Here is a 20,489-nt window from a genome sequence, read left to right as displayed (position 1 = left end):
AATGGTTTAGGGCAGCCGGAGGATAGCTACGAAGGGTTGATGGTAATGAATGTAGGCACCCTGAACACCCAAAGGTCTTAATTCCCCCTGGCAAGCACAGCCAGCTCGTTCGTGAACTGTAGCAACTACATTTACACATAGTGAGCCTACAGGAAACATCTCTTATCTAAGGAACACACCAAAAATAAGCACTTTCCACACCAATTCTTTCTTCAACGACTAGTAAAAGGGCTGGGGTGGCAATTCTTTTGCACAGGGACTTGGGGTTGAAGCATACGTATACTAAAGAGATAGCAACGGCAGATAAGTGATGATTAGAGGTGAAGTCCACGGGCGTCCGGTAACAATACTCTTTCTATGCACTCAACAGGTCAGGAGTTTTTTGTATGCAGCAGATCCTGGGCAAATTAGAGCTGAGGGGTCGGGGCAACCAGATAGTGGTTGGGGACATGCACCTCGCCATGGAAGGGACCAACGATAGGTTTGGGCACTCGACATACGCCACCACCGTCGCTGCAGGTTTGTATAGCCGCCTGTGACCTTATTGATATATGGTACACCCACCATCACCCCACAGTCAATGCCTCGTCTCATGTACACACTTCTGCATCACAAATTGATTACATCTTTATCTCCACAGGGCTGGCTCATCTGGCTGTAGCCTCGAATATTGAACCCGTGACAGGGTAGTCCTACACTTTGAACGCTGTGTGGCGGCGGGGAGGGAGGGTCTCGACAGAGGTGCCAGTAGAGGATGCCCCTGGGCGTCTTGTGGCACCCGGTTTGTTTGGAACTAAAGGGTACCGGACGGGACTTCTTGAGGAATAACCCCAATGGAGGATACCAATGAGAGCATAAGGTGTGACGTGCTAAAAGCGGTGGCTCTGGGAAGCATTGTGGCAAGCGCAGTGGCAAAGAAGCGAATAGGGGCTTAGTCGAGGGAAACTGCTGGATGAGGTTAAGGCGGCGAAAGGGACTTTTGGTGCAGACCTGACCCGCCGCAACTTTAAGTGACTGAATGTGGCTAAGCAGCAGTTGTAACTACTGAGGGTTCAGAGGACAGAGCATACTGCTGGGGCTGAGGCATAGGTTGGGCGGCAGAACATCACATGCAAGCTGTTAGCTCACCTACCATGCTGTTCATTTATTCAATCGGTGAGGGAGGCATTAAAATAGATTGGGGAGGAGGGGCCCCCCGAGGGGTACAAGAGAATCCCTCTACACGTCAAGCTCCCCCATGCGAGAAGACCAGATAGCTTTAAAAATGGGGTAGCGCTGATCCGATTGTCTCAAAGGACAAGAAGCTTTTAGAGGCCCCCCCAAAGACCCACAAGAGGTCCTCCGAGCTATTAAAATGCTCAAGCCCAACAAAGCCCTGGGCCCGGGCGGCCTAGCAGCAACATTCTACTGGTCATTTACTGGTCATTGAGTCAACTCCTGGCACAACCCCTCAGCGATGTGTTCAACTCCTTACGAGATGGGGGAGAACTACCGCAGTCCATGCGGGAAGCCAGGTGACATTAATACCGAAGACTCTCTGCTCTGCATACAGACCGATTGCTGTTGAACTTGGATGCCAAGCTATTCAACATTTTGGCTGCCAGATTGGAGAAACCGCTTCCTAGTCCAATTAACCCAGACCAGTCGGGATTTGTGGGGGGACGGGCACAGTAGATAACATTAGAAGGGTTCTCCACCTGGTTTACAAATCCAGTCGGAATGCTGCACTCACTGGCACTGGACTCCGAAAAAGCCTTTGAGCGGGTAGCTTTCCGCTTTTTAAAGGGAGGTACTCTGTAAATTGAATCTCGGTCCTATGATGCGCTGCATGATAATGTCCAACTGCGTGACGCCAGCCTCTTGCTTGCTTATAAATGGGGTCCTTTTAGATCCTATGATAGTGGGCAGGGGAACAAGGCAGCGGTGTCTCTAGTCACCGCTACTATTCGCGATGGCAGTGAAACCCTTTGCAGCCAGGATTGGGCGAATAATAGCATAGCGGGTATCAAATTTGGTGGTGTCCAGCAACAATTAGCCTCTTTGCGGATGTTATCCTCTCGGCTAAAGACCCTGGGCCCTCCACACAATCTATATCAGAGGAAATGCACAGATACAGCCTGGTCTCAGGGTTTGAAGTCAATACCTCTTAAATTGGCGATACTGCGGCTCAATATTTCCGCTCTGGAGCAATCATTTACGTACTCCTGTGCCACTAAGTCGGTGAAATATCTCGGGGTTAATATTACATCCCGGTTAGGGGAAATCTTTGGGCCGAATTATCCGGCATTAATTAGGTACATTAAGAAGGACCTGGAACTATGGGCTAAACTTCGGCTGTCTTGATTTGCCAAAATAGCAGTCATAAAAACAAACGCCCTCCCCAGATTTCTGTATTTCTTTCGGGCTCTCTCCATCCCTGACGCCAAACGGATTCTGCGGTTATGGGACTCTACTCTAGTACAGGCCCTATGAAAGGGGGTCCCCCAGAGTCAATAGCCGCGCACTATACGCCAGCAAGCATAAGGGGCGGGGGTCTGGCATTCCTCAGACTATGCAACTATTATAGGGCCTCACAAATCAGGGCCATCATCGACTGGGTACAACGGGATTCGCACAAGATCTGGGCTGTAATGGAGCAGGCTGTGGCGGGATGCCATATATGGACTCAACCCTGGGTCCCTTGACAGTTGAGAGCGCAGAAATTGTAGGTCAACCCAGTCACACGAGGATCCCTGGAGACAAGGGCCAGTGCAAGCAAGATGTAGGGGGTGTCCATCACATTCCCTCCCCGTTAACCCCTTGGAGCTCACACCAGGGCAATTAGACAGGGGAATTCACCCAGTGGATGAATAAAGGGTTGGGGAAAAATGGAAATCCCCTGTAATGGAACAATTTGTACTTTTGAGGGCTGCAAGGCCTCCCTGGATTTGGGGGAAGTGGGCAGGTTCAAGTACCTACAGGCCAGACACTGGGTTCTGCATCCATCCAATGTGGTGGGAGCAACTAGACAGCCGACTGACTTCGAAATGGTTTTTTAGTGAGCGGCAAGGCACTTTATCTCTCGCCTTTATAAATGTTTCAATTCATTCTCCACCCCTGACTATAGATCCTACTGTGAGGTTGGAAACCATCTATAAAGGAACAACAACAGTGGTAGGCCCCAGAATAGCTGAGACTCGGGCTAAGACCTTAACAAGGTTGTAGAAAACCTTGTCTCGCCTGCATAGCAGCAACCCTGGTAACTCCAAATTTTGCTGGAGGGGTTGTAAGAGGGAGGTAACGCTGTTACATGTGTTAAGGGGCTGTTTATTGATCCAAGATTTTTGGCTGGCGAGGAGATCCATATTAAAGGATATTTTAAAAGTTGATGATCCAGAGTGTGGTGTCCTGGGTCTATTTCGCCCCGCGTCTGACAGGTACTGCCTCCAAGCTTTACTGTACTTTGTGTATTTTCTGTATATTTGTGTTACCCAAAAAATACTGTCTATTTCTTTGCGTTCAATCCGTAACCACCGTTAAGCTTCAAGCACCCAGTTACCCCAGGGTTCGGTGCGCTGTACAAATAAAGAAATAAAGAAACTAAACTAAACTGAGTGGAAATTACTGACATCTACTTCTGGCAGTGAATCGGTTTTGGAGGAATGCAGAGGCCCCCCTCGACGCATCTGTGGATGGATAAGTTGTGGACTACGCTTGGGATGCACAGCGAACATTAGATGGTGGTGTGGTCTCCCTTTTTGTCTTATATGCAGGGGGACTTCAATGCCCTCAAGTGTCCAAGAAGACTGAGGACCAGTAACCTTATAGACTTTCCATCTGGACGCATCGAGGTGAGTGCAGCACACCCAAGACCCTTCTGGGCCCTGATCCTGACTCCATCCAGCCCCTGTAGAGGCCCCCTGCACCTGCGTGCACCGTAGCTTGTCCCGGCCCTCGCGCTCTCTCTTCCCCTCCCGACCCGCCTCCCAGCCCGCCCCTCCCCTGATAGGCTACCCGAATCCCTTGTAGGAACTAGGCCTCGGGAACTCACCTCGAGCGCCACTTTCCATCAGGACGCATCGAGGTGAGTGCAGCACACCCAAGACCCTTCTGGGCCCTGATCCTGACACCATCCAGCCCCTGTAGAGGCCCCCTGCACCTGCGTGCACCGTAGCTTGTCCCGGCCCTCGCGCTCTCTCTTCCCCTCCCGACCCGCCTCCCAGCCCGCCCCTCCCCTGATAGGCTACCCGAATCCCTTGTAGGAACTAGGCCTCGGGAACTCACCTCGAGCGCCACTTTCCATCAGGACGCATCGAGGTGAGTGCAGCACACCCAAGACCCTTCTGGGCCCTGATCCTGACACCATCCAGCCCCTGTAGAGGCCCCCTGCACCTGCGTGCACCGTAGCTTGTCCCGGCCCTCGCGCTCTCTCTTCCCCTCCCGACCCGCCTCCCAGCCCGCCCCCTCCCCTGATAGGCCCTGACAAGAAGATCTGCACTCATTACCAGTCCCTCCAGGGCAGCCCTCTGCCCGGCAGCCCATCGGCTAAGGACCTGAGGCAAAGGACGGCTCCTACAGAGACGGCTCCAGGTTGTATCTGCAGGTATCAGCAGGAGAAGCAAGAAGACAACATCAAGTAAGTGTGGAAAGGGCGGGGCCAGAAGCAATTACTTCACACCATACTACCCTACCACTCAACTAACAAAGCATCACCACTGTAAATTCATTATATTCGTATTCAGAAACTCTGCCCTCTGCATGTGAAAATTGCATTTTAGACGTGTACCTATAGGCTTGATGAGAAAGCTGCATTTGGAAGTTGCACCCAATAGCCTCTCTGAGGAAAATTGCATTTAGAAGTGTACCCAATTGCATTCAGTAGTGTTCCCAACCGTATTTAATAGTGTTCCCAATTGCATTTAGGTATTGTGCCCAATAGCCTCTCTGAGGAAAATTGCATTTAGAAGTGTACCCAGTTGCATTTTGGTGTTGTGCCCAATAGCCTCTCTGAGGAAAATTGCATTTAGAAGTGCTCCCAATTGCATTCAGGAGTTGCGCCCAATAGCCTCTCGCAGGAAAGTTCAATTAGAAGTGTTCCCAATTGCATTTAGTAGTTTCGCCCAATAGCCTCGAGTAGTGCTCCCAATTACATTAAGTATTGTTACCAATTGCATTTAAGTGTTGCGCCCAATAGCCTCTCTCAGGAAAGTTGCATTTAGAAGATCACACAATTCCATTTAGTAGTGTTGCCAACTGCATTTAATAGTGCTCCCAATTGCATTTAGGTGTTGCGCCCAATAGCCTCTCTCAGGAAAGTTGCATTTAGAAGATCACACAATTCCATTTAGTAGTGTTCCCAACTGCATTGAAGAGTGCTCCCAATTGCATTTAGCTGTTTCACCCAATAGCCTCTCTGAAGAAAGCTGCATTTAGAAGTGTCCCCAATTGCATTTAGTAGTCTTCCCAACTGCATTTAGGTGCTGTGCCAATTAGCCTCTCTAAGAAAACTGCATTTAGAAGTGTTCCCAATTGTATTTCTGAAGCTGCCCCCAATAGCCTCTCTAAGAAACTGGCATTTAGAATTGTTCCCCAAAATTACAATTAGAAGCTGCGCCCAATAACCTCTCTGAAAAATCTCATGCTATAGGAAGGGTCTCCGGTCTGGAATGGGAAGGAGTTGGATATCACATCTCATGTTATAGGAAGGATCTCAGTTTTGAGCAGTTGAACCCTGAAGTGTGCCTAAAAGCGTGTCATCACCGACCTTAGAACTACAATCAGAAAACCCTCCTAAACCAATCTTAAAACTCGCACCAATCATGAGTGCACCCACTCCACCAGAATCAGTCAGAAACACCATCTCCGATCTGTCCTCCGTCCCTTCCCGCCTCTCCCAAACCCCCCCACCCTCTCTCGCACCCCCTGCTTTTCCCCTCTCCAAACACCAAGCAAGGGGGGCACGATGGCGAGCCACCCACCCCAAGACCACTCATCCCCTGAACCCCACCCCCGTCCCACCAGCATTACCCATACCCGCTCCCCTCTCTATCATACCTGACAGCCCACCCTGCAATCACCCAACTCCCGCCCTCCCCTTATACCCCTGCCACCATCCCCACTCGACCTCACCCCTTCCCCTCCCTAAAAACTGCACGGCTAGCCCTAGCAAAAACCGAAGCTGCCTCCCAATCACCCTCCGACCCCCCCCCACCCTCTCCCACACACCAGTCGCAGCAAGGAAACTAAAGAGGAAACGTTCTTGGTCCCCCTCAATCTCACAGCACTCCTCGCCCCCCTATCTCGACCAATCACATCTATCCTGCAATCCCCCCTCTCCCCCGCGGCTTCCCCCCGCCTGAAACCCCTCTCCCTCGATTTCTCATCAGCTGCAACTGAAACTCCTAACCGTCAACATCCCTATTTCAAATCCCCCTTCCAAAACCCGACCATCCTATCACACGCAGCCTCCCAACCCCTCCCGAAGCCTGCCAATCTCTCTGCTCGCCCACTATTCCCATCTATCATCACCCAACCTACCCCCCCCCAAACTCTCCACCACTGCACCCTCCCCCTGCACCACAAAGATCATCCCCGACTGCCGATGTGAACTGCATCCTATTTAACGCCCGATCAATAGCAAAAAACAGACATTCCATCTTTGACCTCCTCACCTCTGACAAACCAGACCTAGTTTTCATCACTGAAACCTGGTTCTCTGACGACTTCGGCCCAATCGCCAGCGAAGCCTCCCCCCCCCCCCCCCCCCCCCCCAACTACTCCCTCATTCCACTGAACCGTCCATCCAGGGGAGGAGGGGTAGCACTCGTCTTCAAATCTCTCTTCCGCGCCTCAATCATCGATAACCAACCCTCCATTCCATCCTGTGAATCTCTCCTTGTTAAACTATCCCTCTCACCATCGCTCTCACATAGCTTCCTAATAATCTACAGGCCCCCAGGCTACGATAGAGACTTCGCAAATAACCTTTGCGACTCTATTGCCACCCTCCAACTAAACCATCCCAACCTCACCCTTCTTGGAGACTTCAACATATGGCTCGACATCCCCACCAACCCTATGACATACTCCCTGGTTGACGGATTAGATGCAATTAACCTCCAACCCCACATAAACGGACCGACCCACTATAAAGGACACACTCTCGATGCCATCTTTAGCTCCAACAACCTGATTCAGCTAATGCCGCCCACCCCTATCATCTGGTCTGATCACTTCATTCTCTCTTTCACCATCCACTCACCCGAACCCCTCCCCCTACTCATATCCGAACCTCCGAATATAGGCAAATGCTGGAAGAAACTAATAATCACCCCAGACTTAGCCGAGGTTCTCCTCCAGTCTCCACCACCATCCTGCCCGCTCAACAACCATCTCACCCCTGAGGCCCTTGATTCATGGCTTAGCGCACCTCTGATGCGCCTCACCCCCTCCTGCAAACCATCAACCCGCCGTGGCCCTTTCCCTAGATGGTTCACTCCTGAGCTGAAGACCACTAAACGACTATACAAACACCTAGAACGCAAATGGCATAAAGAGAAAACCCATGAGAGCAGGACCACCTTGGCCCGACACCTGTATCGGTACAAAGCCGAAATCCGGAAAACAAAAAAGGCCCACTACAACTCCCGAATCCTAAACTGCAAAAACCCAAGTAAAGAACTCCACAAAATTATCTCCGAATTCACCAATCCAGCTTGTAACACAACCATCCCGACCGCATCGCAATCACTCTGTGACTCACTCTCCCTCCACTTCTACTCCACGGCTATAGAAAGGACAAATACTCTAACCTCCAAACTAGCACTCTTACAGCCACTAGACAATCCTCAGCCCGTACCACCCAACCCATCAGATGCAACCTCCACGCAACCAACGTTCGACTCCTTCAGTCCATTAACAACAGAACAGTTTCTCAAACTCCTATCTGCCCGCAAACCATCCGGATCACCATTGGATCCATGCCCAGCCACTACCCTTAAAAGAAATCTTTGCCTCCACCTGCGCAGGAGAACACGCAAGATCTATCATAAATGCTTCCCTCTCTTCCGGTACCTTTCCAGACGCATTCAAATTGGCGCACGTCAAACCCCTGATTAAAAAACCCTCGCTCGATCCGCTTGAGCCCAAAAACTACAGCCCCATATCAAACACCAGGTTCCTCGCCAAACTCATTGATCGAACCGCCTACTCTCAACTTAACGCCTTTGTTGAAGCCAACAAACTCCTAGACCCCGCCCAATCAGGCTTCAGAACTTGTCACGGAACTGAAACCACCCTAACCTCTATCTGGGACGACCTTAAAATGACTGCTGACTCCGCGGGATGCGCCGCACTAATCCTTCTCGACCCATCAGCCGCCTTTGACACGATCAATCACTCGATACTCCTTGATCGCCTCCACTCCCTAGGAATACGTGGAACCGCCCTCAAATGGATAGCCTCATTCCTCAAGGACAGGCACCAAATAACGACACTCTCCAACTTTACCTCCCAAGCCCGACCAGTCGACACAGGAGTCCCACAAGGAGCGTGTCTATCTGCCCTCCTCTTCAATCTCTACCTGACCACCCTCCCACCGATAATTCGTGCACACAACATCCAATGTTACAATTACGCCGATGACACACAACTAATTCTAAAATTCTTGAACACGAATCCTAACTCACGACCAGACCTGGCATCCTGCCTCCTTAACATTGAACGCTGGATGACCCAAAACCACCTCCTGTTAAACCCCTCCAAAACAGAAATCATGGTGTGCGGCAACCCAGATCTTCTCCCGCACCCTCTACCCTGGCCAACCGCCATGGGCAACTCACCGATACCCTCCAACACAGTGAAAAATCTTGGATGCACCCTAGACTCTGACCTAACACTCTCGCGCCCAGTCAACAATGTCTCAAAGTCCTGCCACTACCACCTCAAAAACCTTAGGCGCGTCTTTCCATATCTATCATTTCCTAACAGAGTCTCTGCGGTACAATCAATCGTCATCTCACGGCTGGACTACGGCAACCCCCTATACCTCGGAATCCATGCCTACCAAATGAACAAACTTCAAAGAGCACAAAACGCAGCGGCCAAAGTGTTACTTGCGCTTGGTCCAAGAGACCACGTATCCCCAGCCCTCAAGACACTGCACTGGCTTCCAGTAGCCCGTAGGGTAGCTTTCAAAACCTTATGCCTCACCAATCGAGCAGTACATAAAACTGGACTGCAATATCTTCAAGAAAAACTAATAGCTTATCACCCCACTCGCACCCTCAGATCAAGCACAGCCGGCCTCCTAGTAATTCCCAAGACTAACTCAGTCAGGTTAGGCGGAGCATCATTCTCAGCCCTAGCCCCAACCCTGTGGAACTCTCTCCCACCCCACATCAGGCTAACCGAGGAGCTAACAGCTTTCCGCAAACTACTGAAAACCTGGCTCTTTCCCTAAAACCAGCCGGTTTCTTTCTAGCATCATCAAAATAACACTGACCCAGCGAAGCACCTAAAGCAATACCAAAAGCAAAAAAAAAAAAAAAAAAAAAAAACCACGGATTGTATCAAATGTTCACAAAAGAAATAAAAACGAGTAATGTAGATCTAAACAGTGAAGTCAATAACACGAATTGATCACTGGACAAAAGAAAAATAGAGCGTGTACGACCTTGGAAAGCCGATGAGTGTGGTGAACGGATGAGTGAGAAGGGCGAATGAATAAAGATGATTCTAGACAAGTATAAATGAATGTGGAGGATGACAGCGGTTGACAAGTGCGCCTGGAAGACGGTTGGGTCTGGAGACCCGATGAATAATACGAGCAAAATCAATGGGGGTGACGGATGAGTGTGTAAACCAATTGACTGTAGAAAGCGGTCCGAGTATGGAGAGCGGCTATGTGTAGAAAGTGGGGGAAGGTGGAGAATGGAAGAGCATGCAGAGCGAAGGAGCTTGTTGAGCGAAGAGTGCATACAGAGCAGAAGAACGTGGAGAGCAGATGCCCGTAATGAGTAGAGAAAAGTATCAGCGACTGAATGGGGGAACGACAGGGTGTGGAGAGCGGAAGAATGTGGAAAACGGAGGAATGTGGAGGGTGAGAGGCCGGAAGTGGGAGACCGACTGAGTACCGACGAGTGGAATGCGCGTGGAAGATGAACGCTGCTGACAGATGATTGTGGAGGGCGGATGACTGGAAGGCGGATGACAGTGGAGGGCGGATGACGGCGGGCGGCGGTGGAGGGCAGATGACCGTGGAAGGCAGATAACTGTGGAGGGCGGACGACTGTGGAGGGCGAATGCCTGTGCAAGATGGGTGTGGATGGCGGAAGACTGGAGAGAGGATGCCTGTGGAAGAGGAGTGTGGAAGGCGGATGACCGTGGATGGCGGATGACCGTGGAAGGCGGATGACCGTGGAAGGCGGATGACCGTGGAAGGCGGATGACCGTGGAAGGCGGATGACCGTGGAAGGCGGATGACTATGGAGGGCGGATGTCATGATCTCTGCTTCCAAAAGGTCAGGGTTTTCCCAACTCCCTTGGAAGCAGATCCATAACCCAGGTTCCGAGTGCCAACCAGTCCCAATTGGGACCTTTTGGACCCAGTCCTGGCGCCAGTGGCACCAGGCTCATAAATATGCCCAGTCCCAGCGCTGGAAGCGCCGGGCTCATAATGCTTGGGTGGACTTACCTGCAGCAGACCATGCTGCTTACTTGCCTGCCAGTTGAGCCTCTGATCCTCTTCTGTTTGGAACTACTTTTCCTGTTGGGTGGGGCAGGAGCCACTCCCTAGGTTCAGAACACTGGAACGCTTCTGGAAAGCAGGAACTCTTTTCTTACCTAGGCGTGGCTGTGGAAGGAGACACCTAAGCACTACAGGAGGCTATTTAAACCACACCCGATGGATGAATCTTGCTTTGCGTTATTCTGCATCCTCTGCAGCAGAACGCTCATCGTGTCTTTTGCATCTGATCCTGGGCCTAAGGAAAAAGGCTTACCATCCTGAATCCAGTCTTCAGCAACACCTATGGTTAGCATTACGGTCTTCAGTGACAGCGCTTCACTTACCTGGTCCATCGGCTGTCACCAACGCTTCGCACTGCATTCCGGCATCTGAAAGACAAAGGCTTACCTACTCTTCGTGCGCTCCGGAGGTCTTCGCACTGCATTCCGGCATCTGAAAGACAAAAGCTTACCAACTCTTCGCACGCTCCGTAGGCCTTCGGCGCTGCATCCCGCATCTGAAAGACAAAACAAGGTGCGTTTAAAGACATTGGGGAACTTTAATACTCACGTGCTATTACTCCTTTCCACATCTAACCCAGTGGGTATTCCGGCACCCTGCAGCCGCTCCGAACTTGTACCTGCAAAATAAAAAGACAGTTAGAGCGCATCGTGAAGCAGGCAACAAGCGCTTACTTACGTGCTTTCAGGCGCTTCTATTCATCACACGGGCTCCATCTTCAACTCACTTCAGTCCGTCATCCGCCATCGCCGGAACCCTGCAAAACAAGAGACATCATTACTAAAGACTTTAAAGACATTAGAATTACTCGAAACTTACCGTTCGTGCAGTAAACGACGGACAGCAGTCCTCTGAAGTCAAGAGGCCTGCTCCCCTTATCCAGTGAAGAAACTGGTTACAGCACCCTGCCCCGAGGCAGATGGAGAGCACGGCGTTCACTTACCTAAGGTGAGAGCGTTAACCCTTGGGGTTCTACAGGAGAAGAGAAAGGGAAGAAGAGAGAGACATTCAATAACCCAGTTCATTAATCCCATATTTTCTATCTGCAGACATCTTACCCTTCGAGTCAGACATACAGTGCACAGAGGTCCAGCCCAAAGAGCCAGCCGTGTGTTACACATCACCTTTGAAGATATGGTATACGCCCAGTCAAGACCGGCGCCTCTACGGGAATCAGGTGAGCGTTACAGCGGATGACTGCGGAGGGCGGATGACTGCGGAGGGCGGATGACTGCGGAGGGCGGTGAGCGTATGAATATGAAGAGCCAATAAATGTGGTGGACAGACGAATGTGGAGAACACATGAGTGTAGAATGCGGCTGAATGAATATGGAGAGCACATGAATGTAGAAAACGGTTGAGTGTAATGAGGGGAAGAACATGGACCGCGGAGGAGCTTAGGGAACGGCTGAGTACAGCTATCGGCTGAATCTGGCGAGCAACGGAATGTAGCGAGCGGCTGAGTATGGCAAGCAGCTGAATATGTCGGGCGACCGAGTGTAGTAAGCGGCTGAGTATGGCGCGAGAACGGGTATGCGTCGAACGAACGAGAAATAAGAGCGAGAAAACGAGTGTACACAAAACAGATAAGTACATTGTACGGAAGAGTGAACGGAGCTGATGAATGCAGAACTGACAAGTGGCGGATGAGCATCTGATGCGAATGAGTGCGTAACAGATGAGCCTGGGGAGCGGGTGAACGCACGAAACAAATGAATGAATGGACCAGAGCGCATGATTATGCTAGATGGAGGAGTACGCTATACGGAAGAATTCGCTGACCCGATGAATAGTGCATAAGAGCAGATGAGAAACAAAACACATCGCACGGACCGGACCGCCCTGAATTGCGTAATGTGCAGACTTTGATGTGGAACGCAAGGAACCGTTGTAAGAGCATACTTCATTTCACACCCCACGCTTACTCTCTCCTTACACCACCACTCAAGTAGAGCACAGAGATACTATGACACCATTCGGTATAACTGTTCTCATATCAACATCCGCCGCTCACTCCCCATCACTAAGTAAACATTGCTGGTTTCTCACCCCCAGCCAAGCGTTCTCGTCAGGCCTAACGCTGCCTCACTCGGACTGGATAACTCCTGCCAGACCGAACACATACTCCTGATTCCTCAACCACCACACCTATCGCTAGGAAGCAGCTACCACAGAAATTCCGCACCAGCTGCACACATACCTGGTGCGCACACGCACCTTTGACCCTCTCTAATCTCTCCACTGACCCGAACCTCGGTTCCCAAGGGCGTTCAACCTACCAGCGCCTTCAGACCATACCAATGGTATATAAGGCACTTTATAAATGCAAAATAACAATAATAATATAACCTGAAATGGACTCATAATGAATAGCACCTACATTATCCATATTATTGTACTGGTTTATGGAATACTCCTAGGTGGTTTGGGGATGGGAGGGGAGGGAGAAATAAATTGACTATGTACTGTTGATGTCTTGATGCATATGAATCTCTGGTGGGCAGACAGATCTTGTTAAGAATGTTTCTCAAAAACAAATAAAAGGTTTCCTTTAAAAACAAAATATCTATATCTATATCCATCTCATGTTCTTCTTTGCGCTTCCAGGAGTCTGGTGATTTTGTTGCAAACACCAAAGATGTAGGATAGCCTCTTCAAGGATGCAAGTCTGAACTGAGGCTGTGGACACGTGCATTAACAGCTTGGATGAAGGTCACCCAATGGGTTCATAGATTTGCAGGAGAGGCAATTTGTAAAAAATGAAACGAATAAAAATAGTGAAACAAATGCTGTCTTTTTAAGGAATTTGGGACTGTCTAAATCCTGTAAAAAAAAAAAAGCACTGAAATTAATTTGGAGGACTATGCAGAAAAATATATGGGATTCACAGTGGGTGAGATAATGGGAAGGGAGGAAGTGGCACAGCTATGCATCTGCCTAGGCTTTTCATGTCTGCAGTGTTCTTTCCTTTCTGCATATTAAGTCTTAGTCTTGGAGATTTAAAGGGGTTGTGGAGGAGACAGTAATATAGAAAGATTTAGGGGTATAGGGGGAAGAGGACAGTGGGGGCAGGTGTGCAAGTGTAAAATGGAGGGTTCCCCCCCTCCCCCATCTATTAAATAAAAAATAAACAGAAATAAATCCCACAAAAGTAGTTCACTTCGATAAACAACTTAGAACCCGAAATTTTCTCAACAAAGAAGGGGTCTATTATGGAAGAAGTAATAAAGAACACAAAAGAGCCGCAGGTTGCAGACCCATGCGGTAACATATTACAGCCCAACAAGGATAAATTATGATTAGCCATACTTCATGCCATATAATAAAGGCACACTTTAAACCCAAGTTCAAAAGCATGGGAGTTAAACTAGTGTAAAAGGAAGGGTATAGCTCGGGATCACAGACGTTTCCACTGTTGCAGAAGTTGGGAAAATGTTCCTGGTGGAATTGATCTGCTGTCAATTTCTGTGGTGCATAAAGTAACCAAAAACCTGTCCACAGTACCTGTAAAACTGCAGCATGCAGCCTGTGATGGCCATCCCCCCAGGAACCTGGAATGACATTCGACCAATCATGTTCATCTTGTCGCCTGTATCGGGATGGAAGGCCGAGTCGTACAGCTTCTTGGCATAATGAAGCTGCTCCACGCTGGTGCCTGGTAGCACCAAACCTTCTCTGAAAAACAAATTAAGTGTTTCACTGGTTGGATTACTGCAAGGAATGGTTTACTGTGCTCATGTTAGTTTTCGAACCCACGTGTTATACTTTGGACAATGCTGTGGTGGGTTCTTTGCACAGGTACATTGAGCTCCTAAACTTACAGCTGGTCCACCTCCATCCTTCAGAAGGTGTCCCCAGGTAAGCTTAAAATGGTTTCTGACATACATAAATCATTTACAGGTGCAGTCAACAAAATAAAAAAGCCTAATTTCACCCAAACTTTAACTGCAAACCTTGAGGGAGTGAAGTCAAGAAGTGCTGTGTGGGAAACTACCACAACTCAAATCAAAAGTGAAGTTAGCAAACTGACCCACAAGAACACAAATTCTAGGTTGTTAAATGCCACCCAATCAAAGTTGTTCACATGGTAAAAACGTTCTACTGGTAGTGGTCCTTTCAGTGGTGCAGGTAGGCTGCTGTGCCAAAGAGAGGTGAAGGTCTTCTCATGGGGCACTGTTGAAGAGCATATCCCTACGCTGCCGGCATCAGGTTCTGAAAGGGCTCACCTTGGCAAACTCTGCCACTCGTTCCCATACAGCCACCACATTAATCTACAGAAAAAGCTTCCAGTGAGTTGAACCAATAGCAGATTTGTGGAATGCAAGTGCAGGGCACCAAATGATACTTTATCCCAGAGTATATTAAGGAGCACATGGACACAATGTCAGAGTAGACACGGAGCCCAGCATTTGATTAGATGTTGCTTTAAATGTTTGGCACAAGGAATAGGGGCTGGAGGGTGGTTACGTAATGATTCTGGTGGCGTTTTTCTGCTTGGCCCAGACCACATGCCAAGATCTTCAGACAGTCTAGTGGAGAATTTACAAACTATTACAATCTTATATGTTGGAAATGTGACGTGAAGAAGGGCTCGCCTAGCCATGTGATGCCTCCCTCTACTGCAGTCTCCAACTTCCGGTTTAAGTTATTATCAAGGATCAACACAGTGCTGACCTCCAATCTGAGTAGAGACCGACGCTCTTGCTATTTCACATCATACTCCAGTTGGTGGAATGGGCAGCGAGTCCAGGCAGTGGGAGACAAAAGCCCCACACTTTGGAGAGCAAATTGATATTCCAACATAGAAAACTCAAGGTGGAAATCTGTCCGACAGATGGCAAAGCTTGCAAAGGATGACTTAGTAAATAAGGAATAAGCAGGGTATTTTCCATCCTATATGGGGCAACACACTTAATTTACTCAATATAAAACCTCCCTTGAATCCTTGTCTTTCTTGGAGATCAGAATCACTACTGCTTTTCAACACTTGCTTACAATCTGGGCGCTTATAGTTTGGTGTCAGCATTAAACCAGTTCATGATATGGAGAGTTATTCATTCAGATATAAATAAATTAAAATACTAAAAATAAAGACATGGTTTGGACATTGTAAGGGCTCAGTCATGGTTTGACCGATCATGCCAACTCAATTTACTTTCCAAAATGCAAATAAGTTAAAACCACAAATCGCGTTACATGTCGAATTTCAGGTTGGCTTGGCACCCTGCATTTTTATGTTTGCAACCATTTTTGTACACCAATGGGGTATTCCAAAAACAGTAGAAAAAATAATGTATAAATATTCTGGTCTGTTCCTGCTCAAAAATGGTATTGCTGCCCAAATTCAACTTTGGCTTGGACACAGATAAATGCTTTTTTTGGCAAGGATATTCTGAAGTGTACTCAAAGAAATATAAGCCAGTTGGATGTCTTGAATATTTGCAAAGGAACGTTTTCAGACAATATTGACGACACCCCAAATGCTGCCAGCACTACATTTTCCATTATCCCCATCAACTTCATTTTTTGGGGTGCCACTCACTTAATATCAGGGTTTGGAAAATGAGGGGAGCTCGGAGCCATTTAGAGCCTGGTTAGCTTCAAACCAACAGCTGCCAGGAGTTACTTTTGGCTCCTAGGGCCAACTGGTGCATTCCAAACATGTAAATTTGACTGTGAAAAACAGAGTGTGTTTCACAACCTGGTCGTAGCCAGGAAAAGGTAATCGCTTTTGGATCCCAACCCTGGGGGTGGACAAGCAAAAGAGGATCCTAGGTAGGGGCCCGTAGGGAGTGGGAGAGAAGTACCCAAAGGTGAGACTTTTTTTTGCACTACCCATTTAACCCCCATCCTTGCTTATTTTGTGGGAAATACAACTCCCATAATTCTTCCCCACTTCATTGTGACAATAAGACTGTACCAAGGAAGATGGGGAATGAGGTTAGAAGGATTACCTCCACTGACCCCGTCACTTTCCCTGTAATGAGGCCAGGCAGAGTCAGGCACTTAACTCTAATGTACACCTGCCACTTATTAGCACTCCCTGTGAAGATAAAAGGTGGCGTGCACAGGCACACTTGAGCTCGGCTTGATACGAGAAGGAACAGCTCTTCCGAGGCTGATGCGAACCAGGCTGTGGAAGGCCAACAGGCTGATCGACAGTTAAAAGGATCAAGAGAAAGCCAGGCAAGATTCCCATGCTTTCGGGAGGCCGTGAGCGTTCGAAAAGCAAAGGGGAGGGAAGAAACCTTGAAGTTGCCAGAAATCAGCCTGTGACCCTGTGTGAACGGCAGAGTTAGGGAGGAGCAGAAGAGGCGTAGATAACGGCTTTGAACTGCAGGAAAGAGAAGAAAGAAATCCAATTAACATAGCTGTGAGTTATCGAGGGAAACAAAGTCCGGTTGATGTTAAAAGGAAAACAACTGTAGTATTGGGAAGGGGGCAACCCCGTCACACCCCTCTAAGAGCTTTAGAGTAAGGCGAGCAGTATTCAAAACACTATGGTGTGGCGGTTTGGTGGACAGTGGCATGACCCCCACGCCAATATAATCAACCCACATTATAGCCCAAGGCGCAAGCAAGACTGCCATTTTGTATAGATGTTAGTGCATTCCGTGTAGATGTTGGTAACCATAGTCTGGAGACAAGGTCTGTGTGGCAAATGCAGCATTTCATGCACTAGGCCTTCATTGTGAGAAGAGGGAAATCTCCAGCCATGCCCAGAGCTCGCGAGAGAACAACCAATACCCCCACCCGCCATAAAACTCATTCATTGTTCTAACAGTGTTAGAAAAACATCTTTGCATCCGCAAAGGAACGTGCCCTACAAGGCCGCGATCATTTGCGCCTGGTGTGCCCGTTATCTCACACTGGCCAAAGCATGACCCGCCCATCCCCAGGCAACCACGAGTTACAGTTCAAATAACAGACTAAACGTCAGGATCCCTGAATTGCATGGGACCAGGTGCTCGTTGACCACCAACCCCAAAGTACAACTTCTGAAATATTCAAAGAGAACAGACAGTGTAATTGCAAATTGTAATTGGTTATTTATAACGCACTCAATACCCAGAGGTTTCCAACCATGGACACAGGGAATCAAACCCATGTTGCTACACGTTGTCTTGCTTCCAAGACGAGCGTGTTGCCCCTGAGCTATCCTCCTGCGACAAACGTCTTTGAGCGACAATCGGATGATTTGTATTGCGAGGTGCTGGGAGGGATAAATTGTCGTTCAAAACAAGGTTGGAGACCTTGGAGCCAGATGGGAGGGAGTGAAATGTGTGTGAAGGTTATACAGTGCCACATAACCTCCTTTGTGCCAGTCATAATGGCCTGCCAGGTGCACAGTAGAATGATAAAGTAGCATTGTGTTAAGAGTGTAGTTAATTTGTTCTTTGACCTTCATCAGTGAAAAGATTATGATGATCTCTGTAGCAATCCCGTGATGGAAGATGGATGGACGGGGCTGGAACCAATGACCTGGCATCCCTTATGGGGCAGGCAGATTCTGTTTAGGCGCACACCAGCTAGCCGCGCAGGTTTTTACTGTACATGTTTAAGTCATTGATGTGTTTCTTTAGAACATTTTGCTTGCATCATGTTTCGGCAGAACGTTCTTAGAAGCAGAGTTCTTTGCTGTTGCTCTCATCTGTGTGTGAGATTAAAACTGGTTATCCTTAAAAGATTGATTTAAAGCCTTTCTTCCCTAGCAGATTAAATCCTCTTTATGTGAGCGTTCAGGGACTTGCCTTCAGTAATTTGAAAGTTGTGCCAATAAAACGCAAATGAAGAGAACAATTGTTGAAAGACAAGGATACAAAGTAGCATAGTGGTCCTGCGAGATGACTTGCAAATTCGAAAGTCTATGAAATGTTTTTGGATTTTGAAAGATAATTCAAGCAGAGGTCAAAGGAAGCCACGATAAAGAAGGAAAGTTGAATAAGAGGAAAGTGGCATATGCCAAGAGAGCAAAAGTACTTTGGAAAAAAGGCCAAGAAGGCAAGTGAAAGAGAAGAACTACAAGTACCAAGAAGCATGCAAGAGAAAACTGTCAATTGAAAGAGGTTGAAGGGGTCATGCAGACGTCTGTGTAAATTCCTTGCAGTCTTGAAAGTCTTCAACAGATATGATAGGTTATTTATAACGCGCTTAATACCCAGAGGTTTCTAAGCACAGAACCGCGAACCTGTGTTGCTCCGTGTCGCCTTGCTTCCAAGGCGAGCACGTTGCCCCTGAGCTATCCTCCCGAGACGGATATATGAGATAAAACGTGGGGAAGGGAACCCCAGCGAAAGAGACAGGCTGGAGCCCAGCAGAGGGAAGCCTGTACAGAAATGTGAGAAGTTGGGAATATATGAGCTGAGCATTGATGCCAAGGCACCTAAAGAACTACCAGAAATTGAAAGCCTAAGATTGAACTGTTAAATTGGACCAGTAAGCCAAAGTGTGCAATACTGACCGAACTGTACCATCCACCCATCCTTTGTTGTTTGAGAGACTCTCTAGACAGTGTGGGGGTTCAACCTGTTGAAGGAAGTTGGTGCTAAAGCCATTCTGACATTTCCCTTTGAGACACTATTCATTTTGTATTCCCTTAGCACATTTGTTATTCTAAGACGGAGGGCAAGGTTAGGTTTTCTTAGTATATGACTTTATTTTGACCAGACTGACTTGGACCGTTTTCGTTAGATTACTCCCATTTTAGAGTTAGGGCCAGTTAGGAATTCTACCACCCTAAGCAAAAGTGTAAGTAAAGGTTTTTCGAAACTTGTATCCATTGTGTCTGTGTCTACTATTGATACCATGTCTTCCTCACAGTGCCATTGACTTAGTATTTGAGAACGTTCATAAAAAAAAAATTAGAACACATCTAATACACAAACACAATGGTTCACAAAATGGACACAAAGTTAAAGGATCATCTCCTATAGCTCTGGGTTCCACCGTCTGTGGTAGCTTCTGCCTACTGGGTGACGCCCAAACCCAGGAGCTGGGTTTAGCTCCTACTCAATCTCAAATTCGAACCCTGTAATATGCTAACAATGCAGCATGAATAAAACACTTCATTTTGGACAGACAGGATGCTAGCACTGTTGGGGGCTCAAGAGGAATTGCCTGTGAAGCGTTTGCAAAAAGAAACCAGTGGAGACAGGCCTAATTGGACACAAGTGGAAAACCTAGACATTCATACAGTGCCCCCACTGTCTTTACATAAGCAAAACTTACCAGCAATATTTTAGCATTGTGTTTGTTTCTTTATTTTTTTTTACTTTATTTCATTAGCATTTATAGAGAGTAGAAGACATTTCAAATCATAACAAAAGACTTAAGTGGAACCCACAAACAGTCTTCCACCACACGCCTCCCGACCTTTCACCCAGTCACCCCCACCGGCCACCCACAGCCCCTCATCTAAATTCACTATTGTTCAATGGTGTAGTTCCCTTATATCAATGTCTCGGAGGGGAAGATTCACTTAGTCTGTAGGTTTCCGTTGTCGGGTCTTTTCCCCACGTGTCCCCATCCCATTCCTTTCGGACACTTGTTTAAATCATGAAGATTACCCTTCTCAATTCCCCATTTACGCAACAACGCACACCACCCAACCTGAAATTCGTCCATCCTGTCGTTCACCACCGCAGTCAGTTTTTCCATTATCATATTTTGTACTTTTCCCTCCCACACCTCCTTTGTGGGGAGCTTCTCAATTTTCCAGCATTGGGCTACAGCCAATCTCCCTGCTCTTAACATTGCTTCCCAC

At 48.1% G+C, this 20,489-nt stretch overlaps 1 protein-coding gene across 3 annotated transcripts in view; it reads right to left on the bottom strand.

Annotated features, from left to right (window-relative positions):
* The window catches only part of SFXN2 (sideroflexin 2), a 327,950-nt gene that overhangs the window by 264,562 nt on the left and 42,899 nt on the right, over positions 1–20,489 (bottom strand). For all 3 annotated transcript variants that reach the window (XM_069611680.1, XM_069611678.1, XM_069611679.1), the window contains exon 3: positions 14,231–14,401. In XM_069611680.1, the coding sequence (XP_069467781.1) occupies positions 14,231–14,401 (171 nt within the window). The remainder of the gene's footprint in view (positions 1–14,230; positions 14,402–20,489) is intronic.

This window comes from Ambystoma mexicanum, chromosome 8 (genome assembly GCF_040938575.1).
Source record: "Ambystoma mexicanum isolate Mex_15411 chromosome 8, UKY_AmexF1_1, whole genome shotgun sequence".
In the NCBI taxonomy this organism is placed as follows: domain Eukaryota; kingdom Metazoa; phylum Chordata; class Amphibia; order Caudata; family Ambystomatidae; genus Ambystoma; species Ambystoma mexicanum.
This window is presented reverse-complemented; position numbering and strand designations above follow the sequence as displayed.